Source organism: Protobothrops mucrosquamatus, unplaced genomic scaffold, assembly GCF_001527695.2.
Source record: "Protobothrops mucrosquamatus isolate PMUCROS unplaced genomic scaffold, P.Mucros_1.0 scaffold212, whole genome shotgun sequence".
Classification (NCBI taxonomy): Eukaryota; Metazoa; Chordata; class Lepidosauria; order Squamata; family Viperidae; genus Protobothrops; species Protobothrops mucrosquamatus.
Genome location: NW_015386566.1, coordinates 769953 through 797825, shown reverse-complemented (window position 1 = coordinate 797825; position 27873 = coordinate 769953). Strand labels below are relative to the sequence as shown.

The following is a 27873-nucleotide window of genomic DNA, read 5'->3' as shown; positions in this document are numbered from 1 at the left end:
GCTCATTAAAAAAATTAAAAAATTAAAAGTGATTTCTATAACCTATTGGCACAAACAACAACAAAACGTATCTCAACAAAGAAAAACCCCGACAAAGACAAACTTCAACACTGTCCATGAACACAACAAAAATAGATAATCTTTTTTGGCTATTGGTTTAAGACTTAATACAGGTTAACAGGCCACATTTGGGGCACTTGAAAAAGCTGAAAAATTCCAAATAAATGGTTTTGCATTAGGTAATCTGAAAACTTAAGAGTCTAACAGCATTATCTAGAAAACACCTGTACTGTTTGTATGGTTACACATTTTGAGCATTTACCTGGTGATTTTCCTGAACAAAACACAATGCACAGGAAACATACATGGATAGCAACATGCTCATGAATTCTATTTTTTTTGCAGCATTTTCTCTTAATCTACTCTCAACTAGCTTCAACCAATAGCAGGAGGCAACTCTTGTATTGGCTAAGGTCCTTTCGAAGTTGCCAGTACTTGGCGATTTTTTTAAAACATTACAAACATTGGAATACTTGAAGGATCGTGAACAAAGTGAAACATCTGACACAGCTGCTCTAACCTTGTAAAATATCTAAGCTTGGTATGGATCCAACATTTCTCCACTGCTGCATATCTCAAGGGAAAAGCAATAAATTGCAAGCTGCTGTCTAAGGTAGCTTGTCTGTGACCATCAAGCTTTTCACTAAGGAGCCCTACTAATCTACACACTATCTTGTCCTAAGAACCCCATCATTCTAGTCACAACACACAATTTAGGGATGCATTCTAGAATAAAATACATTGTGGAATGACTGTGCTTTTTTGGGATACTTCATCGTCCAAAATTATGTTTCCTGAACCCCAGAGGGGATGCTAAAGAAGGCTTTTCTATAGATAAACAAGCTGGTAACAGCTTTCATGTCAGTTATGTGTTACAGCATTTGTCTTGTGTACATTTCTTCAGGCTTCCAAGTCATCAGCACAAGTACTGTCCTATTCCCATTCCCAGCAATGAAACCCTTGACCCTAAAAGTTGCTACCTCCACCATGTTAATGAAGTGCAGGAAGAATTCCTGAGCATCTTGCTGCCGATTAGTAGAAAATTCTGGATGACCTTTGCCAACAAGAGATTTGAACATACGCGGGGCAATGCCATCTTGTATACCCTGCAGAGACAAAAGAGTTCAAACGAGTATGTAAAATGGAATCTCCCCTTCCCTGGGTAAGTGTTAGCTACAGTTAGCTACCATTTTCCATCCCCCAAGGACAATTAACCTCCCAGCCATACCTTCTGGTCCAACTGTTGTTCTCCGCTTGAAACAGCAGGTTTGGAATATTCCCCAGAGAGAAGACCATGGCCAAGCTTAGCTCTGGAAAAGCAGGTAAATTTAAATTAGACCCGAGAAGGGATGGGACTAAGAATACTGCAATCTATTGAAAAGTCGCAGGGAGCTCCCCAGTTTATCCGAACAACCATCTAAACAAAAGATTTTCTATGCCTCGAACAATTTCCAAAGAATCTCAAGCAATATGGTCATCAGTACGATTTGAAAATAATTTTTAAAAAGTTCCCCACCTTTCTATTGCACTAAATTTGTTAGTTTTCCCTCTAAGGAACTACACCCTGAGTGCCTCCTTTTCCTTTTCATTTTTTAAACAATATTTCATTTTGAGTTATAATGTACGAAGTATTTTTATTTTCAGCATAATCAGCTTTCCTCTACACCAGGGGTAGGCAACCTTGGCTCTTTTATGATTCGTGGACTTCAACTCCCAGAATTCCTGAGCCAGCATAGCTCAGCTTGGAAACTCTCCCTTTCCCCTCAGCATGGCTGGCTCAGGAATTCTGGGAGTTGAAGTCCACGAGTCATAAAAGAGCCAAGGTTGCCTACCCCTGCTCTACACGAACTGCTGGATTCAGATTGTTGCACAATTTGAATAGTTTAACATTAAATAATGGCACTATGCTAAATCGTGCCTTCTTTTACTTAGGGTTTGTTGAATAAACCCCAATGGCTAGTTCATAAGGAAGACTACCATTTACAAATCATAATGACTTTCTTTATACAACATATTAATGCAAAACAAAAAAACCCCACAATTGTTTAAGTTCACGTGTGGTTCACCTATTGAGTTGGGATGGTAAGAAACTGGTTGGTTCTGGTTTCTCAAATCCATTTTGAACTAGAAATATACCATAAATCCTCTTTTCTAAATCTTACACTGCAGTTCACAAAAAGAACTTTCAAAGGAACATCTGCCCACCAAAATTATATTGAGAAAATATTATTTGCAAAAAATGGGTTTATTACATAAAAACCTGTAATAAACCCATTTTTGCAAATAATATGTAATGCATAAGAAAATGGGTCTTTCTGTGAGCTTTTTTAAAAAAATTCAAATTGACAGAGAAACAACATGGACTGGAAAAAATGAGAACTGAGCAAAATCCAACTGACAGATGGGTCCCTCTATAGTCCCATCTGTTAGAGAACATCATTAATATTGAAATGGCAGCTCAACCCCTTTAGGACATTACTTACACCTGGGTGCTGAAGTCTTGTGTAGGATCTGTAGGAGCACTTTGGAATATTTTCTCTAGTTTGTCTACATACCTATGAAGAAACAAAAAAAACCCCAACAATTTGGCAACCAAGTGTGTACAGTTGGAAAGGTCAGAATTCAAAGTCTGGGATCCAAATAACATCAGTTGCGGTTTACAGAAACATATATTGAGGACCCAGAAGAGCATAACAAATTTTTTCCTTTGGCTTGTCTTCCATGTTAATGAAGGCTGCCTTCATTTTTGCTATATTTATGCACCAAATCAAGGAATCACTTCATTAATGTCATTTTTCTTTGGTTTTGACATGCCTATCTTTCTTGGTTAAATATACTATATGTCAAGGTTCCGGCTGAAGAACCCAATGAAGTAAGCACACTGGAGACATTACAATCTCTAATGCAAACTTTATTGGGCATAGCATACCGGCACTAAAGAATGGGAAACCAGCTCTGGCAATATGACGGGAAAAAGATAATTAAAAGAGTAAAACTTTCCCTCCCCTCTCTGACAGTTCAGGTCACATTGTCCAATAAGTCTTCAAGTACTTGTTATGAGAAGAAATCCTCCATTCGCCACAACATTAGTCCAGTGACCTTGGTTCTCACAGTGATAGAAGCTAGCTGTGCATTCCAAACCATCCCCTCCCCCCCCTCGCAACTGTAGGCAAGCTAGAAGCAGCATGGCAGTCCTAATGCAATAAGTCTTCATAGCTTGACACTATACTTCATGCATGCACATAGAGCAATGTGGATCACAATAAAAGCACTATAATTGAGTTTTAAGCTGCTTGTAGATACTATTTTTAAAAACCAAGAAAGTGAGGCAGGCCTCACGTTGGCTGCAAAAAATATCTTCAAATTTGTACTTAATTACTATTATACAATTCTCCTTAAATGGGGAATATCTGATTTTGGCAAACAAATGGTTTATCTTGACTTTCTGAGGCATGGAAGACACTCCTTGTTACCAATTGCTACGTACAAGTGGCTTCTATTTAGACTACTAGAAACAAACTGCCTATTTTCTCTGCAGCTAGGAACAATAGAGGCCTACTTACTTTCGTTGGAAGTCTGGTATGCTGAACAACACCTGCACTACCGAATTGAGATAGCAACTGTTTCCAAGGTTACGGATACCCGTATAGCCAGGGCCATACAGTGGTTTCAGCTGCACCCCAGACTCCTGAATTAACTCCCACTCTCCAATCCGCTGGTTCATATCAATCTCCAGTTCTGTCATTGTCTTGTCTGTCTGCGTAGAGAAAAGATTTATAGAAAACAATCCGAAACTGTGCCTAAAACTTTGAAATAATTTCTTAGAAGAAAGATTCAAAAAGGGCAATAAAAAAGATTATGAATCTAAATGTTCTCTACATCATGTCCTACTTGGAAATTCACTTTGCTAAATGAAGAATCTGGAATTTAAGATACAGAAGGAAACAGTTAATAGAAGCTCATGAAATCACCTCCAATGATAATATCACTTGTAGATAACAGAGTACCATTCCAGTTCCATAAGTTACCATGAGGTTCTTTCAGCATCCACCACAGCTAGCATTCGTTCTATTATCTCTTCTCACCTTTTGCATTTTAAGCATATCGATCCCAAAATGAGCCAGGTGCTCAGCCAGATTGGGGTCTAGAACCATGTCATCTTCATCATAAGAGTAAACATCTACAGACGAAGGGAACAATGGCAGAAATCAATCAATATTTCACAACCAGTGTTTCAGACCCTTTGCATCAGTAGCAATTCCATTTTTCCTAAATTCCCCATCATTTACCCTAGAACCTAAATGGCACTTTACAGGTAAAAGACAGAAGTGCCAAGAATCTATTCCTGCAGCCTTCCCACATTTAACCTTAGGGAATAGTTTTTGTTGTTCGAATATAGAATATAAATGTTAATTGATAAAAGTAAAGTGGAAGTATTTTCAGTTTAAACAAGTTTTGATGTTTACATACATGCTGACAAATTTAACTACTTCATCCTGTTTACCATTATAAGTTTTAACATATAGTTTGCAAAAAAAAAAGTAAGTTGACAATAGTTATTTATAAATAGTTGTTAGAATATATAAAATTAAACATTCCAAAATATAGGGAGGTATGGAAAAAAAACAGGATTGTCTGGTACACAAATACCAAATAGAGTATTATTTGGGTGTCTAGATTTCCAATAGCTAGATTTAAAATTACAAATAATGCAAAAATATTATTTTGTTAATTTTTGATACTTTTTTAAGGAAGATGCCAGTGGGTTTAGCTAATTGCTGGTATTGACCCCACTCAAAATATACTGTTTGTATAGTAAAATATTATACCAATTTTCTCGAGTATAATATTTGGAGTAAATATAAAGTTCTTCCATTGAAATTAATTCAATTATTGCATTCAAATTTTATGTTCATTTAATCATATGACGTTTGACTTGTCAGCTTCCGAATCATACTTCACACCAACAGTCTATAACTAGGGCCCAGTTCAGAATTATATATTGTAAGGTTTTCAAATTTAGTCAGGTTTCTTCAATATTCCTCCTGATTTTTGCAATTATTTTCTAAAATTTATTTTATTTATAATATTCAGAAGGTGTCTGATTATCTCTCATATATCTCTGCTCATTCTCTTTCAATTATACAAATGTCTGAAAATCTCACCACTCTTTCTACTGTTGAAAGTCTTGATCTGAAGATATTTAAAAAAAACAACCACATATATTAGATTACATGCTTAATTTTGTTTTTATTTTATTTTTAAATGAATTGACTTAACTGTTAGTAACAGCATTCATATTGAAAGTTAAATTTGTATGGTATATACATTACATTATATATCACATTAATAGATATATACACACACATATATATACACATACAAACATATACACGTACATATATACATATAAATACAGAATTATAGATATTTGGGAGCACACCACATATTACATGCATTTTATACATGTGCTTTTACTAGCATCTTCAGAAGTGGGTCAGCTAACTAGCAAAATTCATTTCTCACTTTCCTGTTTCCAAGAACCCAGGTTTGTCATATTTAGCAAAGCAGCTCCCTTAACAAGTCTACCACTCCCAAGAAATATGACTGTGCAGGTTTACTGATCCTCCCTGACAAGCAAACAGGAGATTGAAATTGGAGGGAAGGTGAGGAATATGAATTGGATAATAAAGACTGAACTTGACCCTAGGTAGCTACGTTGTATTATTCTACCTCCCCCTTCCAGATCCCTCAGTGGCCACAGAGTGTAAGATGGGAAAAGAAATTCAATGATTCTCTGATTGGGAATCTGAAACTATTCAACAGCTGCATCTGCAAATAGGTTCTGTCTTACCAGCTCCATCAGGAGTGATGGTTCCCAACTTTACAGCCAAGGGGTAACCAGTTTCTCTATAATGTTCTACAGCATGGTTGTTTCCTCCGCTGCCATCAAAGTAACGCCGTCCACACAAGATGGAGCCATCTGTCATGTTGAGCCACAGGTTCTCCCGCATGTCACACTTGCTGCATTTCCAGCCACTGTCAAAACATGTAATTAGGCAGTATAAACCTCTTCTCTCAATCCCGCACTGAACAACTCTCAAGCCTGATCCCATTTCATTAAACTTCCCAGCTTTCATTCTACATCCTCGGTTGAGTGACCACAAGAGTAGCTTACACGCTTCTATTAAAATCTGGAAGGAAAGTGTGGTAAGTTATGAAGGAGCTCCATATGTGGAAAAGATTTTTTTTTTTTTTGCTAAGGAACACCATCAACTCACCAAGGAGGGATACGCACACCATTCTGGAGCTGCTGAAGTGAAAAGGCATGCCTGGACACACGCCGAACCTCCCCATCCCAAGCCTGTACCTCCTGTTTACGGGAAGCAGAATCTGCTGTCAGAATAGCTTCAATTGCACTAGAAATCTGGAATGCCAAAAGAGAAAAGGAAAGTCAGACATCCAAGCCCTTTCCAAAATATCTACTATCAACAGAGACCTGATGTCTTACATACCACTTTAACATCCAAGTCTGATCCATCACCTCAACTCTATCCCTAATGCAAAGCCAATCAGACCATGTGATTTTTTTCCCCCTCCTGGATGAACCACAGTGCTTACCCTGTCCTTCACCATATCTGGCAAACCATCTAGTCCATCCTGAGGGATATCCAAATGCTCTGGTAAAATAACTATTTTGACATGTTCATCATATTCATATTTCTCCTCTGGGAGGTCAAATCCACCTTCTACACCTATCAAAACAGATATGCAACAATAGCAGTGCTCTGAGTGCTGCGAAGTCTTAATTAAAGAAGATGCCAAATGATGCAAGCTCTGAGCAAGCTTATAGATAAAACATAAGAAGGAACATGAATTTAAATCTTCTGACAATCTTAAAATTAAAATCTATCTATGTTCAAGGTTTTCTCCCACAGTATAATAGAAGAGCAGGTTTAGTTTTTTTACCAATAGCTAGACGGGTTGGTTTCTTCCGGGGAGGATCACCAGCACTGGAATTATTTTCTTCTTTCTAGAGAAGAACCAGAAGAGAATTAATTAGCAAGCCAGCCATTCCAAATGTCCAGACTCTTGGGCATCAAGAAAGCACACAGCAGCACCAATTTGGACTATCTTTCTTCCTCTGCTCTAAAATTTAAATAAACAAGTTCTGCACAAGGCAAAAGTTGCCCTTCTTACCAATCTGCGTATTTTCTTAAGATGTAAATAGACCCGTTGGCCTGTTTTTTCATAATGTTTCACCACATACTGTTTTCCAAAGCCCAGGAATGTGTTCATGCAGATATATATTCCTCCATCTGACTCCTGCAGAATAAAGAAAGACATGACTTTAATAGGAAAGGAGTTCAACCAATCCCAAGATACCAAATTTTTAAGGCTGTGTATAAAAATGTTGTGGCCGAAATAAATTATTCAAATACATAATTTCATAAATGCAATTTATGAAAACCCCTCTTTATAAATACTTTTCTGAATTCTGCTGGGCACTAAAATTCCTCTCTGAGAATCTTGTATTAGTGAGATCTCTTCCTTCCAAGAGCTTAATAGGTTAAGATAAAAAAACAAACAAACACACAAATATACATTTGCGGTCATGAAGTCTAGAAACTTGCACTTAAATTTTTCCTAGTTGTTTTGGCTATGGCCATATTTGGATTTTCAGGATAGTAGGAAGAATTTCTTGGTGCTGCCACCCACCACTGACCAAACCTGTTCTCAGCAATGGGGGTGAAGCAGTTTGTTGCGATGATCCCTAGTGGTCCCTTATCAATAGGACACAATAACATTTCATATAAAGGTAGATTCAGTGAAAATTACCAACCATTTATTAACCTCTTTATGTGGTTCCCAGATTATAATTTTGCATCAATGCTACTGCAGTCACACCAGATAAACTGCTCTTAGAGTTGTGTTCCAAGAACTAAATGACTACAGTAATTCAGTTCACATATCTTGTTTGGCTACTCTAGACACCCATGATATTTTTCATACAACAATAGTGCCTATTTTAGCAGAAGAAAGCCTCAAGCACAATATTCACATTTCTGCATTATTTTGCCATCTACAGAAAATATGGGGAAACTATGGTCTTTCAAACATTGCTGAACTGCAACTTCCAGAATATATCCCTACTATGATGCTAGTGTGGTTGTTTTCGTTTAGTAGTATCTGAAGGGCACAAGCCCCCTACTTCAGCGTAGAGAAAACACCTGAACCTGAACACAAAACATCTGACATATTTCAAGTTGGTTTGTGTAAAACATGTCCCTAATGCAGAACATGTGGATTATTTCTTCCACCTCAACCAAATAAACATTTTATATGGCTACTGACTTTTATTGGACGTTGGTGCAGTCTATAGAGCAGGGGTGTCAAACTGCCGGCCCACGGGCTGGATGTATCACGTGGAAGCCGCGCCCACCCCATTGCCGACAATGGCAAAACCGGCTCGATACATTGCGTGACGTCACATGACGTCGCGAGTTTGACATGCCTGCTATAGAGCAACACTATGACTGTTCAAGAGTTAACAGCAGGGAAAAGGAAAACGATTCTGAACAGAATGGTTCAGAAAATTCTGAAACTTTTACTGTTTTTTTTCTAAGCAATTAAACACCTTCCAAACTAGACACTTATCTTCAACCATTCACCTTATGAAATCCATATGGAGCCCAAAGGCATTTTTTAAAAAATAAGTAGCATGAGACACTGTCATACATTTTTATTAAAACATACATGGGAGGGGGGAAGAGAATGACAAGACAATAAGTGAGCCTGATAGACAGCGAGGAATATGTCCACAGGCATCACACTATCTATGACCGTGCTAAGCAGAGCTACAGCACACAATGACATCAGTTAAAAATATAATTGTTTCTGTGAGAGCACAGACCTAGTCCCTCAAAAGAGGTGATTAACTGTTTTAATATGATTATATGATAGTTATACTAGAAGCACTCCAAATGATAAGCAGCATCCTATCCTTTCTAAGAAATTACATTAAATAATTCTTTCATACACAATTATTCCAGATAATTCTTAAATGTTAACAAATATTCTTCATTAAAGGTCTGACGGTTGCAGATAAAGGGAGCACTTCTATTGCAGGGATGTCTAAACATACTCTTGCAGTAAAATATTCTTCTTTTCCTAACTAGCAACTCATTAGCACTGCTGCTTATATATCATTAGGAGGAATTTGTGGTGCTCCATATAAATTATGAATGTTCACAAAATGCAGCCTTTCTCTCTGACATGATGAGTCCACAAGAAAGAAATGATCAGCCTGCTTCAAAAGAAAACAAAAAAGTAAACAATGATATGCTTTAAAATTAATATTTGGAAAGGAAATTCAACACATCCTGATAGCAGGGGTCTAATTTACACGGAACTCCACTCTCCCCCCCCCCAACAAAACAGGATGCTTTCGCACTCTTCATATACAGAAGAAAAAGGCAACTGTCTTCAGAGATGACAGAGGATTTAGGTGGACAAAGTAGCAACAAACGAATCAGTAAATCAAGCAAACATTTCTGTATCTTTCTGTGAACCTCCATTAAAACTCGCATGTAGCCTAACCAGGCTTGCTTGATTCACTCTCGGGGGGGGGGAAAAGGCGTGGCTGCCCAGGTTTCTCTCCCAGCCAGGGGACACCAGCTACAGACGTTAGCATCACCCATAACAATGGGAACAATTCCCACATAAACGTTAGAAGAAATTGGACGAGGAACTCATTACACGGTCCGAAATTAGAAAGAGACAAGAGCAATCGGGTGATGAGGAGGTACTAACTAGATGATACAGCCCATGTGTCTGATTCAAAACCAAAAGGGCTGACACGCTCCTTCCACCAAAGGTCTGTGGGATCAGCAGTTCCTGAGAGCAAGATCTGGCACTACAACTAATGGGAAAGGGACTTCGTTTCCCATCATGCTCCGCGAGGCATGCCTAGATAGTTCCAGAGACTTCAGTAGTGCGGCGGGGCACAATCTTTCAGACTTAGTGGCAACCGGGCACTAAGACTACAGTGCCAAGCGTGGCACACGCCACACGATGCTCTTGTCTTATTCTAATTAAGCTACTCTATCATGGGATAGTAAAGCTCAGTATCCAACAAACCCCACAGCTAGCCATACGGTCCAGTGAATAAGATGACCATGACAGCAACGCCCCACCTCTGAGATATGATCCCGAGAAACTACAATCCCCAGAAAGCCAAGTATTTTCCGAAAAAATGATTTGGCCGCTGAAACTCTTGGGATTTGTAGTATTCGCTTGGTTCCTTACGGGGGATTTGAAGTGGATGCCGTTCCCTGGAAAAATACAAGTCCCGTGAGGCCTTGCGCGGGTCATATTACCTTCCCCGCCCGGTATGTCGGAGACTGTGAAGACAACAGAATCCTCACCAGATCCCGTTTTTTTCACATGAGAGCTTACCGGAGTGTCGAAAGAGAAGGCGCACTCATCCTTATGGACGCGGTCCCCGGCCTTGGGCACCCGGATAGACGGTAGCACAGAAAGTAGCGCCTCACTCAGCTCCGCCATGACAGCTGCTTTCTCCAACACCGCCCACAGCGAACACCTACCAATCAGAAGACAACATACGCTAAGCTTCTCCAGCCAATGAATGGGGGCACAAAGGGAAATGGGCGTGTACTCTGTAAACCTTCGGGGATGCAAGATATTTTTGTTTGATTTGTCCTTCCAATGCCTATTTTTAAAGGACACCCGTTGTAACCAATCAGGATTGCAGGTCAACGCTCTACAAATGGAAACGTTGGTTAAGTTCTCAGCTCCGCCCCCGATGTTATTAGTCTTCAAAATGAGAAGCCGAGAGATGGGTATTTGTATTTGTCTAAACTAGCCAATAAGGTTGCGCCGGTGGGTTTCGCCTTCCAATAGATTGACAGCATTCTAGTCCAATAACAAAACAGGTAGAAGAGTTAAAATTACTTTCCAGCCAATTGCAAGACGACAAGGAGGCAGAAGAGGATGTCGCGTTTTCAAAAGAGCATGGAAAAAGAGCAGTCTGAGCGAGTGGCAGCCATTCGGTCCAATCAAGGTTGTCGCAGAGGGGCTGGTGGGGAAGGCGGGAGATTCGAATACTCTGGTCGGTCCAAGCGAGCCTGAGCTTGGGCGAGCGAGTTCAACAAAAGCGAGAGGATGCTTTGGGGCGGGGGGAGAATGTGAGGTTGCACTGAGTGGGAAGACGGAGGGCAGGCTGGTGAGACGAATTTATGGCCGCTCCTTCTCTCGGAGGTAGAAAAGTGCCTGGGTTGCTGCAACAGGGGCTTCAGCTGCCTCTTGCTGTCTTTTTCCTTGGATTGTAAGGCTGATTGTTGTTTTGCAGGATTCCTGCGTTCCCAAACAGTCGCCATGGGGGCTTCTGAGAGCTTCCCAGCCACGCCCACCTGCACACCTTTGCTGAATAAGCACCTGAAACACGTCAATGACCCAAGGTCACCTACTGCTGGGATCCTGAGAACACCCATTGAGGTACAGGGACTTGGAAGCCTGTCTTTCCATACGAAGGATTTGCTTTTCCATCTTGCCTTCCCTGTATATCGGTGGTTTTAACTTTGGTTGCGCAGACTGAGTTTCACTTTTCTCTGCTTTTAGATAGAAAGTTCCCCCAAAGACAATACACAATTTCCAAAACAAGGGGAGTTGGTAGCGAAAAGCCAGCATGAGAACTGGGATCCTCGTTCTCCAACGCCAGGAATTTCACGCACCCCTCTAAAAGATGTGTTAGCTGGTAAGTAAGGATAAATTTCCGGCCTAATCTGCTTTTATATCTGAGAAATGCTATCTGGAAAGTCTAACACTCTCCTAGGCTGGCTTGCTTTAATTTATATGCCAAAAGGACTGTGGGCTTGCTAATGGTTTATTACAAATGAGACAAGACTCTCCTTATATTTGAAGCTGCTGATTCTCTTTGCTGAGCTAGATGAATTTTAAAAAATGTTCCCATAAGTGTGCTGACGAGTCTACTTTTCAGTTGATAGTTGATCCTATATCTCAGCTTTCTTAATGTAACTTACCAAACTATAAACTGGACTAGAAACCAAAAGAAAAGTTCCAGACATCCCTTAGGTATGAAGGCTGGCTATGTGACTTTGGGGCAGTCACTCTATCAGCTGAATCCACCTCATAGGGTTATTGTTATGGGAATATTAGGTATTTATACTACATTGAGTTGACCAAAATAAAGGGAGAGGATAAAAATCTAAATTTTAGCCTAGCATAATGTATGGACCCAGTGGTATGGTTAATTTGTGGATTGAGTCAGGCAAACTAAGAATATTTAGTTAAATTAACCAGTGATGAGCATTTTGCATGGACACACTTATTAACATTCATCCTAAATAATCCCCCCCCAGTTTATTCAATTTAAATCACCCACTCAAGTCTATGTGGCTCTAGATCATGGGTGTCAAACTCGTCGCGTCACATGATGTGTCATGATGTATTGTGACTTTTTTCACATTGCCAGAGCTGGGGTGGGCGCAGCATCCATATGATGCAACCGGCCCACAGGCCGGCAGTTTGACACCCCTGCTCTAGATGGCTTACGATAAAATTCACACAAAAAACCCCATAGCAGCTGGCATTACTGTACCTAACCAATCATCTGCACAGCTTGGAGACTGGCTTTAACCCACACCTAAGACCCCAAAACAAGTTTTCAAAGCTTTTTGTAGACTCCAGAAACCAAGAATGGCAGACTGAGATTCTTCTGAGCAATTTCTTATTGTTCTTCACCAAACAAGTCAGAAATCTTGCCCAAACTAAAGCCAACTATTTGCACCATTAAACATATACTCTAAAAACTACTAGGGAAGAACAGTTTTAACACTTTTTCCCATACAGACTAACTAGACTTCACTGTCTTCACATCTTTTTCATATCTTGTTTGAATTTGCAGATATGGCCACCATGATAGATCAATACCTTGTTCTTGTAAATCTTGTCTGTCTTTCAATTTTCCTTCATTGTCCAAAATATCTTTATAAGTCACAACTTTATCGTAGTTAATTAAATTTGGGTAAGCAAAAGCTTCCATTGTTGAAAGCCATCCAGGTATCTTAATATAATTTTTTTTCTTTTATTTTTTCCCATTCTGAAAGAAGTGCATTTGTTATAAAATGGCTTTGAAAGTATTGTTGAAGGAAAAGTCTTCATCATGGTTCAGTCCAAGCCGGGAATAAACAATATGGCGACTGCTTTAGAAAGAAGGTTGCAGTTTATTGAAGAGGACAGCCAGACAGGAAGATGGCTCTGGAAGAAAAGAGAGCAAGCACATGTAGGGAGTGGGTTTTTATATCCTCTGGAGCCTTTTGTTTGGAGTTGTTCCTGTGGCATGAACTTTGACCTGAGTCTGCGTGTGCCCTTTGGTATCTGGGTTAATCCTATTATGTCCTGTTTTAGAATTTGGGTGGGGTATGTAGATTTTAGGTGTTTTTGTCTTCTTAATCTTCTAGCTTCAACCTTCCTGAATGGTTTACATCTGCATTTCTACAGAGCTGGTTTCTGCTTAGGGGAGGGAGACTTGGGGCTATTAAGAAAACTGGGCATGCTTTTCTGCCTCTTTAAGATCCTTTGAGGAAATATATTTTTCTGCCCTTTTAACATTTCCTTCTCTGGGGGGCTGACTTCCCACAGTATCTATGTATTTTATTCTTCCCATACCGCAGAAAGGCATGCCAACCAATTTGTAGGTCATGCCCCTCTAGGTATAATAGTCTTTTGTCTCTAAGCATTATCCATTCTTCAAGCCATGTTAAAATAGTTGCTTGGTAGTATAACGTCCATTCCGGCAGTCCAAATCCTCCACTTTCTTTCGCTTCTTGTAGTATTTTCAGTCTAATTCTAGCTTTTTTCCTTGCCACGTAAATTTCAATATTGTTGTATTCAGTTCATCGAAAAAGGCTTTTCCCGGTTGTAAGATTTTACACTTAGCCTCACAATTGTCCCAGCATTACTCAGGAATTTAAAAGAGCCAAAGAAACTCCTGAGCCGAGGTTTCAGCAAGCAAACAACTTTTATTTTGATCAAAATAGAGTTGGGTGATCCCATCTCTCTTCGTGGCTAGTAGAGAGATGAAGGCAACAACCAGGAAATATGTCTTCCACCTTTTATACCTTTCCAGAACGGAGAGATCAGGTTTTTGTATCAGGAACGAAAAGGTACAGAAAAATAATTCCTAGATGATGACTCATACACAGCAATCCAGGCTCCATCCATAACTCCTTTTCCCCCTCCCCTTACCATGCTCTTTTCATATAATCAATCACCTATACCTAAAGCATGAAACATTTGCTTTTATATAGCTAATCTCCCAATATAAAGCACCTACAAAGCTGCTTGCACATAAACAAAGATATATAGATATGATTACAAAGTATCACTACTAATATCAATATTACTAATATCAACCTTAAGCATAATAAAACCCCTTCACAGCCTTACAGGAATCGTTTGAAATAAAAAGAGTATTTTTGGTAAGATACTCATCTTCACTGTTGCTATTCTCCCCAACGTTGAAAGTTGGAAGTTTTTCCACTTTTCCAAATCCAATTTTATTTGTTTTAGCATTCTTATATAGTTATCTTCTTTTATTGTTATACATCTTGCTGTTAGATAAATTCCCAAATATGTGTCACTTGTGCCATGTAACTGGCATCGGTAACTGCCCACACTGCTGCTTTCTGCACCAGTTGAAGCTTTCAATACTCTTCAAGGGTGGCACTCTGTAAAGCGCATTGCAGCAATCTGGCTGAAATCAAGAAGGTATGAGTGACCATAAGCAAGGCTGCTGTTTCCAGGAACTGGCACAACTCACATATGACCCAAAGTTGTGCAAAGGCCTTCCTAGGCACAAATGCTACCTGCTCTTTTAGCAGGAGCTGTGTATCCAGGAGGATCCCCCAAATTGCACCCTAGGCAAGGCCACCTTATCCAGACCCAAGGGTGGAAAGTCCCCAGTACCAAGAGGTCCAGAATCCCAAAGCCATTCAGTCTTGCTTAGGTCGAGCTGAAGCTTGTTGCACCCCATCCAGGCCCCCAGAGCCTCCAGATGCGCGGAGGCAGAACTTCAGCTGGCTTAGAATGGAGACGGCATATCAACGTTAAAATCTTACAGGGGAGATGTTAAAGAGGAGAAGAGAGTGTATTGAGCCCTATGGCAGTTTGCAAAGAAGAGACTTCCAATGTGATTTCACACACACCCTGTACATCAGCACTGACTGGAATTGACCCTGGAGGCAAAAGGAGACAATGCTGTGCTCGCCCATCTCCAACTCTTGGATCTGGTCCAGAAGGATTCTGTGATCAGTGAAATTGAACCTCTCTGAGAAGTCAAGAAGAGCAAGGATGGCTGCATCATTTCCATCCTGCTCCCACCAGAGGTGATCCAAGAGTGTGATCAATGTCGTCTTGATTGGTTAATTATGGTTAATGATCAGCCTTCTGTATGATCTTTTTGACATCACAGAGCAAGAAGGACGGATGCTTGCTAGGTTGCTTATTGGGGGTGTGAAGTTCTCTTGTTCATGGGCTTGTATTTAGTGTGTGAGACTGGATTCTACTTCTGAATTTCTATATTTTGAACAAGAAGGGTTCAGCTTCTTCAGTTATGTTTGTATATTTACAAAAAGAAGGAAAAGATTTACCAAAGTCGTGGGAGAAGATCATGTGCACAATTTTAACAGCCACTACTATCGTATACATGTCCTGTGACATCCTCGGGCTGAGTTATGCGTCATTTAAGGCAGTGCTTATAAAAGGTCTTGGCGGGTGGAGGGTAATATTCTAGTCTTTGAAATGTCCTTTTGGTATGTGTGCTGTTTTGTAAATTTTCAATTCTGGAATCTGCTTTCTGTCCAGATGCCATAAACTACCCAGTGAAATTGTTTTGTGAAAACTTTATGGGAGAAAATAGAGAGGAAGAGCTACCTCAAGAGGAATCTCAGCATCAAGATCAGAAATCTGAATTCACCTTTGGAATGGAGGAGAGGACTGCGAGGAGCACAGTTTTTTCTGAGGAAATTTTCCCAGAGGATTCTCAGCAAGCAGAAAAAGGGGGGAATGGGCAGTTGTTTTCCATGGTTTCTGTTGCAGCTGAAACAAAACCAGTTCAGTCTGCCCGCATCATTCACCCTACAGGTGAGATTAATTGCCCAAAGCTATAGTTCTGTTCAGCTGCTCCATCACTGTCCTCTAACAGTGATCTTCTGAATGAAGCAAGTCAATTTGATCAGTATTATTTCTGTCTGCATGAATGTGTATTTGTGTTATTGTCTTGCCAATCTAAGCTGCTAATTCTCATGAATCTGGTACCCAGCAAAACATCTTCAGTCTCCAAGAAACCAGAACCTAAGTTGGCTAGCTTTAGGGTAGTCTACCTCAGCAGTCACTGTGAGCATGTGATCCTTTCTGTCAACTTAAACTGAGACTGCCACAACTAAGGAAGAAAAAGGAATGCAGTGTTAATTATAATTGTGTTAGCAAAATTCACCCAAACTAATTTTTGTTACTACATGAGGATAACAACCTCTGGTTACTTAGGAAGGAAAGGTGGGAAGTATCATGGTACTTGAGCTTCTGTTCTGAAAAATAAGAAACATTGTGATGAATTTACCTACTCTTTTCTTCCTTCCTACTCCCCAGGGAGCAAGTCAGTAAGACGCAGAGTCAGTAACAAAATGCTGGCAATGCCAACGGGTACTGGACGTTCCCCACTTAGTATCCTTCATGGTGACAATTCTCCAATTTCTCTGGCTTCTCATCAGGTAACAATATGTGGGGAGAGGTTGTTATGCCCCTAACCCAAATCTCTGCTTTGTTTACAGTGCAGTTTTAGCTAGTTACCATTTTTTTCCTGAAAAACAAGACGTTTGGAAAAATGGTAGACTCAAATCCAATATAAGCAGGATGGGGTGCTTAGTAATTTTTTGCCCTGTTTTTCTCTTTGCTTTATTGCTAGCACCTTTTAGGGCAGGGGTGTCAAACTGTCGGCCCGCGGGCTGGTTGCATCATACAGAAGCCGCGCCCACACCGGCAATGGCAAAAAAAGTTGCAATATGTCGCGACATGTCACGTGATGCGGCGAGTTTGACATCCATGTTTTAGAGAATTACTTTCAACACTGTTTTCTTCAGGTGTGAACAAACTTCACATCAAGAGCTACACTGAGATTTATAGAATATTAAAGCAACAGCAGGCAAGATAGTAGACTTGCTCAGAATAAATTAGGGTGTTTGTTTTTTTTCATTTAGCGTTAATTTATCTCCTAGCTTTGTAAGAAATTTACTAGCCTTTCGAACTTACCTTATCTTCTCTTTAAAACAAATGGCAATTAATGAAAATATTATTCCATTCATAAATTTCTTGAACGATGTAATACTTTGTCAGAGTGAAATTCTTTACTTTTTGCAATCTTCACATGTTTTAAACAAAAGTAAGCCACATCTTAAGCATGCACTAAAATCTCACATGTCAATAAACATGTCATTTGTTGATAAAAGATGTATATGTACATGTTTTTATACCTGCATTATTGATTTGTAGCCTGAGAGGCATTTATGTTGCAGTGCTGTAATTTAAAATTTGGAATACCTCTTCCAATGGGTGGCTGCCCAAAACTGAGTTTCATGCATTCGGTGAAGCCAACCCGTGATTTTTCTCTCTGCATTGTGCAAATGCAGGAAACTTTGAGTAAATCAAGTTAATCACACTGTGTGAATACAACGTGTAAATCTGGCTGCCCTCAGATAGAGCAGTCAATTATGTTAGCATTTCTTCAACCCAACAAGATACTTTTTTTTCCCAGAGTAAAAGGAGTTCATCAGTGACAGATAATCAAAGAGAGCCAAAGGATGGAACCTTAAGCTCCGGATCAAACTTTCCAGCAGATATCTATGGTTGGGATCCCATGAATAAGGAGAATCGACAGTGTCCTTGGGTGGAAAATTAGTTTCAGATGCTCTGAGGATTACTGCCCTTTAGTATGAAGGTCTGATGGCTCACGTATGAAGACCATGAAGTAGCATGATTTTTTTCTTTGCTTCTTGCCCACTTTCTCTTGCTACTTTTCTCTGTCTTTGGTTTTAATATTTAGATTCCATAATGTATAGATTCTTCTGTGTAACTACTTTTTTTAAAAAAATGTCATCTGAAAAGTCTGTGTCTGCAAAATAAACCTCACTTTAGAATGAGATTGTGGTTCCGTGCTGCATTATTTTAAAACTTTCACCACAGCTGGAAAAGAACTACCCCTGGAGTACATCTGTTAGAGTGGGGCTAAAACTATTCTTTGCAGAAGCTAATATTGGACATGAAATTCAGACTTCAAAAACATGGCTGGCTGAAGAATTCTGGGAGTTGAAGTCCACAAGTCTTAAAGGTTGCCAAATTTGGAGAGCCCTGGTAGAAGAACAGTGTTGGGTGGGAGGAAATGTGGAAACTGCTAGCTGACGTGCCTCACTGACCAAAATGAGGATTTAGTGGACAAGTATCCTATTTGCCTTCAGTCTCTGGGTAGTAGAATAAATAGTACCCTTTTGTTACTTGGGATTATGGGAGCCAGAGCAATATGGAATATGCTCTGACTCCCATGATAGCAATACGCAGGACAATCATATATGCACGGCTTGTGTTTAAGTTGTAACATATAAATTAATGCAATACAAGCAGTCCTCAGCTTACTATCTGATTTAATGACAGTTCAAAGTTACGACACCCTCAGAAAAATTGACTTGCATCCAGTTCTCAAAGTTATAACCATTGCACCACCTCTGTGGTCACATAATTGCAATCTGGGCACTTGGCTCTCATTTATGAAGTTTATAGCATCTTGCAGTCGGTGATCACAGTTTGCAGCCTTCCCCAGCCAGCTTCTGACATGCAAAGTCAATTGGGGAAGCCATGTTCACTTAATGATGCATTGATTCACTTAACAACCCTGGTAAAAACGGTTGTAGTATCAGTCTGGTCACGTGATTTGCTTAGCAATTACATTGCTTAATGACTGAAAGTCCAGTCCCAACTGTGGTCATAAGTTGAGGACTACCTGTATGATGAAGCAAAGACAGGACATATATCTTTCAAGTATCCTAAAGAAATAAATGTATTTTTTAATGCTTCCCTTAACCTTTTCCAAATGAAAGCCTAGATCAGTGATGGCGAACCTTTTAGAGACTGAGTGCCCTTAGACTAAGGGATATGCTTTGTTTCTCTTCATATCTTCGGCTGCATGGAGTTACAAATATTGCACAGTGTGTGGGGTGAATATTAGGAGACTGTTATGCCCTTTCTGTCTTTTCATAGGGTATCCTCCCACAAACTTGTGAATGGGGGACAATGATCAAAATAAGTCAAATATATTTTAATTCAATATTCTAAGAATGATTGTTTTATAGTTTTATATTGTATGATTTTATATATTGTTTTATTTGATTGTTCTAAGCCTTCCAGAGTTGCTCCTGGTGAGATGGGAGGACCTATACATTTGATAAATAATTAAAACGGAATGTTTTTAGAAGTCGTTCATAAAGCTTTTGATTAATGCTTAAGAGAACCAGGAAACAGTTCTTCAATTATTACATAAAGGCACCAAAAAAAATTGGTGACTTTAGGCAAATCATTATCACTTTCTTAGCCCATTGCAAAAGCAGTGATAATTGATCTGTCTTGCAATATTGGTTTTGACTGAGATCATGCAAACAGGAATAAATTTATGAATTAGGGAAGCATATCTTAGAGTAACGTATAAACAGTTTTGACATAGAATAAAAATTAAAAATTCTACTCAAAATCAAGCTTAATTTAGTAACTTTAGAGACATACATAAATGGATGTCTACAAAATACAAAAATATTTTCCTGGCAAAATATATGGATATGGATTTTTGTTTCAATTTCTCGATTTAGATGGTGTTGAATGACTTACTGGAGTCATTAAGATTACTAATGTGAAAACGTATTTGCTGATTTGGTGGTGATTGATGATTCCTTGATGAAGAGAAATAGGGTAGGATTTGTGAGATTTTCACATACATTAGGCCATAGTTTACTTTAAATCAAACTATGATTTACAGAACACAACTACTGGGTTAACACAAACTAAAACGGTAATAGTAACACCCAGATTGGAAATGTGCTGGTGGGAATCTATAAATGGAGACCATAAATTAAATGTTTTTTTTTTAAAGAATAGCCAAACTCTTACAAATTTATCAATTATGAGACTTCAATGTTTTTCATCTTATCAGGTGTGAGTATCAAATAAAATTTGGCCATATTTTAAAAAATGAATAGTTTTGCTTGTGTTACTGTTACTGTGAAAGATTGCTTGGAAATGTTGATGATCCTGTCGTAGAGTGTTCTATGACTCCTATTGGTTTCAGAATATAATAATCAAAGGTTGTTCTGTTCCAAAGGAAACTAAACTTGTTTCTCAAAAATGTCTTACTACCCAGAGAAAAGCACGTTCATTAAGATATATCTTTATCTGCTCTTATAATTATCTAATCCTCTGTTTGAGATTCTCTAATGCCATGGTAATATATGAGGACTGTGAGAAGTAACAGGAAGAAAGCAGTGGTGGGATTCAAGTATGTGAACAACCGGTTCTCTGTGTGGATGCCGCTACCGGAAGTCCATTCTGGGCCGGGGCAACAAAAAATTAGTTACCGGTTCTGCCGAACTAATGCGAACTGATTGAATCCCACCACTGGAAGAAAGTTAGACATAAGAGCCAACAGATGTTAGGATTTTATAAACAGCAGTTTGAGCCAGGCTGCAAAAAGATGAGGAAGATTCAAAATGTTCAAAGAGATTCATCTCAAGAGATTTACTTATAAATGACAGCAGGAAGTTCCTATTGCAATTTCTAAGGTTCTGTATTTTATCCCTAATTACAATAAAGAGTTAATAATGCAATATAATACAGAGCTTAATTGTATAATTGTTCTGAATTCTGAACAATTCTGTTTAAACCTGAGCCCCAGAACATAGCCTCAAATAATGCAACTTTAGCCAGTCTATCCAATTATTTCAGCTTTATTGTGCCTGGGCTATAAAACAACTTTATAATAATTACATCATAAAGCACTGACTTGGAGGAGCCTAAAGGATGCCGGAATGCTAAGATATGTGCAAGATATGGAATTAACATAGATAATCAATAAGATTACATTAAGTATTCCTGGCTCCGGTGCTCAAAATAGGAGCAACAAACTCCTTCCCAGGCAATGAGTAGAGTAAAACAATGAGCTAAATATTTCTTCAAGAGAAAAGCGAATAAAATTCATTGCAGAATACTTGCTGTGATAAACCACTTGAAGATACGTCCAAGGACACACTATAATTGTCTGAGGTCTTTGTGGTAGTCATAACATGAAAATCAGAAGTTAAGGGACAGGAAATAAGGGATTCATTTAGAAGTTTCTTGAGGGTTTCTAATTTGGGGTACAGTGAGTAGGAATTGCTACCTTGCTGATGTCACACCTGGAGGCAGTCACAGAAATGGACCCCTGAGTTTGGGGAAGGTTTCAAAGAGTATCAGAAGAATTGACCTGTGTGGATTCTTTCCCTGAGCTTCTCCTTAGGGAGGTAAGTGTAGTATGTACCAATATCTGCATAGAACAAAAATGTCAATGGTGGTACTCAAAGGTAAATCTGAAAAAGCCTCGCCATATTCACTCTTCTTTTCACACAGCATCTTCAGTTCCAAACTTTCAGGAAACTGTCCCAAGAGCCAGTCGCTGCAGCCATGCCATCTGCAGTTACTCCCAAACAGCTCACCCTATTATCATGTCCAGACAGGAGGCCTGTAGGATTAAATAATAATGGTTCATAATCTACTACTATGATGATTAAGGTGGATAATTTAATGTTTAAAACACAATATTAAAATACCATAAGAACTGCAGCATTAATGAGACAAAAAGACAAGACCTTCAATTTTTGAGAGACAGTAGATTAGTTTGGAGGAAAATTATTTTGCCTAAACTCAGCAGATCTATGAGCAGAGTTCCAAATTTTGGGTAGCACAGGAGACCCTCACTTGCCATTCACCTCCCCTCTGATGGCCCAGTCATCCAGACGAAAGGCTTCATACCAAAAGGGGATGTATGAAGAGAGAGTCCATCTGCAGTGGTGTATAACTCATCTTCCATTTTTGATGGGTGAGAGAGGAACAATATGCAGCCTATATGCCAACACTATCCTCCAATAACCAATAGATGGGTAGAAATGAGCTGTGCTAGTCACAGCTTGAAGGCCAAAGAGTGATCAGGAAAAAGGAACACTTTCATGTTGGAATACTAGGAAACTGACATTTGATTTTGCTCAGTTTCTCATTCTTCTAATTTTAGATGATATTAGGTCGTATCCCCAAATGGGGATGCATTACTCCATGCACATTTTTCCATGAATGTAAAAAAAGTGAGAGAAAAACCCTCAGAACTGTAGCCGTGACTCACCCACACGCTCTGCTTTCAAACTATCCCAGATATTGCAATTAAAATCATCATATCCGGCCAGGAGGAGGCGCCCGCTGAGGGAGAAACCCACTGAAGTAATTCCACACACAATGGACTCGTGAGCAAAGTTGATGAGCTCTTGGTCTGCCCGAAGATCAAAGAGGCGACAGGAGGCATCATCAGAACCAGTGCAGATGGCTTCCCCACTGGGGAAGAACTAGAGAGGGCAGGGGGGAGGGAGGGAGAGAGAGACACAGAGAGAATTTGCTTCTGTTGTCTTGTGCAGGTTATTTCTCCCCTAATCTTTATCATTGTTTCAGGGTCCAGCTCACTTCCACCCTCAGTTCCAGGAAGGGCTTAGAAACTTACTGAAATTGCATTGATATCTGATTCATGTCCTGTAAATGTCTGACGGCAAGCTCCTTCTCGGATGTCCCACAGTTTGGCACTGGCATCACAGGCTCCTGAAATGAAAAGCTTGAAGTCCGGAGAGACAGCCAGGCTCATGCAGTCCCCAGTGTGTCCTATGAATGTGGTCTTCGCCTGCCCTGTCTCAATATCCCACAGCATGCTGTAAGGAGAAGAAGTTGCTTAGGCTGCAGTGAGTTGCTATTTTGATAATCTTCCCATATGATACAGGCTTGAAATACTTACAGATCTGTATTCAAAAGTAATCTAACAATAAAATTGCTATAAACTCAGGGGAATAATACAGAAAATAGAATATTCCTTCCCTCTCTCCTTCCTTCCTTCCTTCCTTCCTTCCTTCCTTCCTTCCTTCCTTCCTTCCTTCCTTCCCTCCTTCCTCACTTCTTTCCTTCTTTCCTTCTTCTTTCCTCCCTCCCTCCCTCCCTCCCTCCCTCCTTCCCTCCCTCCTTCCTTCCTTCCTTCCTTCCTTCCTTCCTTCCTTCCTTCCTTCCCTGACTTTATTATTTTTACAAATAATTCAAGACAGCAAACATAGCCAAAAAATCTTTCTCCTATTTTTCTCATATTTAAATATGTGCTTATGAACAGCCTCCTAGTTGCAAAAATGTCCTCTCGTTATGCAGTTTGGTCATATTGATTTAAAGTTAAATTCAGCCAAGGATATCTTAATCACTTCTTCCCTATTGGAAGAGCAACCAGAACTGACCTCTTGGACCCCACAGACAGTGCCAAATGGGAGTGAGTGACTGAGAGGCAGAATAACTCAACAGATTATGGAAGCTAGCAGAGCTAAACATTTTTCATCAATTTTTCCTGTTCATGCAGCAAAATACAGCAGACCTTTTTCTTTACTGATGGGGCCTAGGTTGGGTGTCTATGCTTGGCAGAACCTTCTAGGGGATGTTTGTGGTCAGAGCTTGATGAAAACAGTTATTCCCATTGATCCCTTAGGAGCAAATAGAGATGACATCATGCAATGAGCATGCAAATGACACTTAAAAAAAAGAAAGCAGCAGCTAGAATTCCCTTAAAAAGAAGAATATGGGTGAGGCAAGGAAATGCCACCAGCAGAGTCTTAACGTTTTGGAACAAACATTGATATTTGGTCCGCCCTTAGCTTCTCTAACCCAAACTGGCCAAACTTTGCCCTCTGTCTGGAGTTCGATCCTGATAGGGCTCAAGGTTTATTCAACCTTCCATTCCAAGGTCAGTAAAATGAGGACCCAAACTGTTGAGGGCAAAAGTGCTGTAAAGCACTGTGGGGCAGTATATAAGTCTAAATGCTATTGCTATTGCTAAATACCATTTCCCTGAAAGTAAGACCTACCCCGAAAATAAACCTTAGCTTGATTTTTTGGGGTGGGCCTAATATAAGCCCTACCCCAAAAATGCGCCCTAGTTTTGGGGTGAGGTGATGCCTAAAAATCAAGCTAGGGTGGGGTGGAGCTTACCATTACAGCCAGGCCTCCCATGGATTGACACTTGCCTCGCCGGCCAACTTCTTCTGCGGCTGAAGGAGCAGCTTCATTCTGCAGCTGAGAATGGAGCTCGGGCCTGCATTTCGCCATCAGAGGCCTTTCTGGAAGGCCTCTGAAGCCAAGAACCGAGCTATAGATTCAATCTGTAGCTCGGTTCTTGGCTGCAGAATGAAGCTGCTCCTTCAGCTGCAGAGGAAGTGGTCCAGCTGGGCAAGGCTGTTGGTGCCAGAGGTGAGTGGAAAAGACACTCCCCCCCCCCCCGAAAATAAGACACAGTGCCTCTTTTAGAGGCAAATAATAATAATAAAAAAAATAAGACTGGGTCTTATTTTCGGGGAAACATGGTACTAAGGGTACCCATATGGTTACTTGCTGGCCATTTCATTCATCATAGATAGAAATACTCACCAAGTGGTGTCCCCAGAACTAGTTACAATATTATTGTCATCCAGGAATCGGCAGCAAGAAAGGTAGCCTGTAGAGCAGGAGTAAGAGAAGAGGAATATTGTTGAAGGGAAGAAAGATACTTATAGAGGTCTCTTTCTTACAGAGGAAACAGACTTATACAGGACACATTTTATTATCTTTTCCAGAAATATTTTGTTTTTTTGTCAATAGAAGCTGGGTTTTGCAGCACATAGTCATTATGAGGCTCAAAAAATGAGAATTTTTTATTCTACAAAATTCTATTTGTATTTAAATAATTATCTTTTAGCCTGCTTCTGCTGGTCACATGGAACTATCAGACATCCTATCCAGCAGTCTCTGGCTTCTGAGATGTTAATCCAGATGTTAGTCAATATCCATAAGTTTGCAACCAACTTTCCACTATTGGAGCAACACTGTGTAAATCCTCAAATTCTTTTTTATTCCTACAAAAATATGTTTGTTTAAAATAGAAGCTACAGACTTTCTCATCCATTCCTGTTGCAATATTATATTTTGGTTTGCTTTTTTTTTCATGGACTGTAGCTATAGCTTTACCAAGACCTAGTCTTAGAACAAACAATTACCTGCGTGAGCTGAGAGCTCCCTGTTCACTTTCACACTTCCTTCACGACTTTTGAGGTTATAGATGGAGCACATATTGTCAAGACCTCCACAGGCCACAAAATTCCCTGATGGAGCATAGGCACAGGTCATGACCCAAGAAGACCGGAGAGGGATGGCATGAACCTGTAATTAAAGAGTAGGGCAGAAATCCACCTTTAGTTTTTTGGTCAGAAGTGAGAAAAGCAACAGCTATAGTAGCAGAGGCTTCATTACTAGAAAGTAAACTCAAAGGCAAAATGCTAGCAGCCACTTTTCATTCCTATCATTGTTTGCTAACAGATTGTGGACATAGCATCTATTTGCTTATGTATCTCCTACCTTGTTGGTTGTATAAGTATCCCATACAATGAGTTTTCCATCTTGTGAAGCACTGACCAAAAGTCTATAAGAGAAGAAAGGTGTTATCATGCATGCTCAATTGGGATCTGAAGGTTAAATTCACCAGGTCCACCTTTTCACCCCCAACTTCTCATACAATGCACTTTCAAGGTGATTTTGTTCTCCATCTTATAGTAAAGTATTCATAGCCAAGGGATGGGAAGGTAGAAGTGTATATGGGGGAATTACATGTATGGTTCAGAATGCAGAATTATTCATTTTGCTGCTACTCCTATTGTATCATAACCATTTTACATTTACAGTATAGTCTTTATGAAATGTACCATGTATATTTTATAAAGACTTGTAAAGAAACTTATTATAGAGTTGTTGGTGCTTTTTAAGCTCAGTTGTTTGTTTGCAAATGTTTCATTACCCAACGAAGTAACATCATATTAGTTTGATAATGTAATGTCTGCTAGCACACAACCAAGCTCTGAGAGCACCAAGTACTCCATAGTTCAACCCTGAGCTGTACATATTCTCTTCTATTAGAAACTTACTTGATGATCTTAGGCTCGGCATTATCTCTCATTCTAATAAATATTTCCAGGTTGTTGAATGATTCAAACGATGGAAAAGCACAGCAGAGAGGAGGGTTGATCTCTTTGGAATGAATTCTTTGGTGGTTCCATAGGCATATGGACTTGGTAGTGAGTGGCATAATTGTGGGAGAGGGAAGGGATCTTCCAGCCCAGGTAGTCATATGCAATTATTGTCATGATTACTGACCAGTTCATAAAGTTGCCAAGGTTGAGAAACACTGGTATATAAGAACAAGACAGGTGATATTTTTCCTTGCTATCTTATTCCATTGAGTCCCTTCCAAGTGACCCAGCCCAGCTACTCAAACAAATTAGCTGACCAAAGACTCTTATTATCTGTGATATTCAGAGAAGGAGAGAATTGCTGCCTGCCAATTCACACAGGCTTATTTCTTGTTCTCTTTCCTTTTTGTTCTCCCTCCCATATTCCTCAAACAAGACTAATTAAGGATCACTGGAAGAAAGAAGTTTTAACTATAGTCCTTACATGGACATTGATATGGTCAAGATTACTGTTTTTCTATTGCAAAACAGTGATCTTGATAAAAGGAGGAGGATTTCCGGTGACGTCGCTGACTGTAGACCCTGGGGAACGACTCTCCGTTCCCCGGGTCTGAAATTCCTTTGCTGGCAGGCCCGCTTGGGCTAAATGCTACCCTGGAGGGGTGGCCACCAAACGGCGAACCTTTGAGGAACGGGAGCCAGTGGTAGCCGGCTTGCCGAACCCAAAGCAGCCCCTGGAACCAGCAAAAGAAAGGTGGATCGCATTTATGCAAGCCGCCATTAACAGCTGATCGTCAGAGACAGAAAACAGCTGATTTGGAAAGCAAGCAGCCGGGCCGGGTGAGATTATGCCTCTTCTCTCTTTGTAAAGTGGACTTTACTGAAAAAAAATAGCCTGTCTTTAACCTGGAGCTGGAAACCTGAAGGGAGGAAGGAGGAGGGGTTTTGTTTTCCCCCCTCCCGTGTAAGCGGCGGTTTAAGTGACATTTACTAAGGAGAATTAATTTGGACTATTTTAAAACTTTTTAACTGGAGAAATCATTTCATTTTGGGAAGGAAAGGAAAGACATATTAAGTGGAAAAAGCCACCTTAACTGCTTTTTTCTGCTTTTTTTTCTTATTAGAACTTTAAAGAACTTTAAAACTGTGTTTCCACCCTTGAATACTTTTCCCCCCTCCTTATTCAAACGTCTGGAGAAAGAGACAGCGTTCCCTGGTGGCCACATTGTAACTTTTTTTCTCTTTGTTCTCTAGCACAGGGGTGTCCAAACTTTTTTCAAAGAGGGCCAGATTGGATGAAGTGAACGTGCTGGAGGGCCGAACATTTTTCCGAACATTCTTTGAACCATTACAATTAAATGCAAATGAATTATTTTATGCCTCTTTCCTCTCCCTCTCTTTCCTCTTTCTCTCTCTCTCTCTC

At 39.8% G+C, this 27873-nt stretch overlaps 3 protein-coding genes across 6 annotated transcripts in view; 1 reads left to right on the top strand and 2 right to left on the bottom strand.

The window, feature by feature from the left end:
• Positions 1-10655, bottom strand: part of USP5 (ubiquitin specific peptidase 5) — a 29734-nt gene extending 19079 nt beyond the window's left edge. For both annotated transcript variants that reach the window (XM_015814020.1, XM_015814021.1), the window contains exons 1-11: positions 10519-10655; positions 7261-7386; positions 7030-7093; positions 6682-6815; positions 6342-6487; positions 5915-6099; positions 4146-4240; positions 3624-3817; positions 2544-2615; positions 1289-1370; positions 1041-1166 (exon numbers count right to left, since the gene is read on the bottom strand). In XM_015814020.1, the coding sequence (XP_015669506.1) occupies positions 1041-1166; positions 1289-1370; positions 2544-2615; positions 3624-3817; positions 4146-4240; positions 5915-6099; positions 6342-6487; positions 6682-6815; positions 7030-7093; positions 7261-7386; positions 10519-10626 (1332 nt within the window). In that variant the 5' untranslated portion in view covers positions 10627-10655. The remainder of the gene's footprint in view (positions 1-1040; positions 1167-1288; positions 1371-2543; positions 2616-3623; positions 3818-4145; positions 4241-5914; positions 6100-6341; positions 6488-6681; positions 6816-7029; positions 7094-7260; positions 7387-10518) is intronic.
• A 433-nt stretch (positions 10656-11088) lies between these two features.
• CDCA3 (cell division cycle associated 3) lies at positions 11089-18298 on the top strand. 2 transcript variants are annotated; one of them, XM_015814056.2, is made up of 6 exons: positions 11089-11143; positions 11432-11577; positions 11701-11836; positions 15967-16245; positions 16750-16871; positions 17912-18298. In XM_015814056.2, the coding sequence occupies exons 1-6, from the start codon at positions 11095-11097 to the stop codon at positions 18053-18055; spliced, it is 876 nt and encodes a 291-aa protein (XP_015669542.1). In that variant the 5' UTR covers positions 11089-11094; the 3' UTR covers positions 18056-18298. The 2 variants fall into 2 exon arrangements, with proteins under 2 accessions (XP_015669542.1, XP_015669543.1); XM_015814057.2 differs by lacking the exon at positions 11089-11143 and adding an exon at positions 11229-11340.
• Positions 18299-21803: 3505 nt separating this feature from the next.
• The window catches only part of GNB3 (G protein subunit beta 3), a 17687-nt gene continuing 11617 nt past the window's right edge, over positions 21804-27873 (bottom strand). For both annotated transcript variants that reach the window (XM_015814059.1, XM_015814060.1), the window contains 6 exons: positions 25843-25906; positions 25485-25647; positions 24880-24946; positions 22934-23135; positions 22565-22781; positions 21804-21910 (listed from right to left, as the gene is read on the bottom strand). In XM_015814059.1, coding sequence (XP_015669545.1) covers positions 21804-21910; positions 22565-22781; positions 22934-23135; positions 24880-24946; positions 25485-25647; positions 25843-25906 — 820 coding nt within the window. The remainder of the gene's footprint in view (positions 21911-22564; positions 22782-22933; positions 23136-24879; positions 24947-25484; positions 25648-25842; positions 25907-27873) is intronic.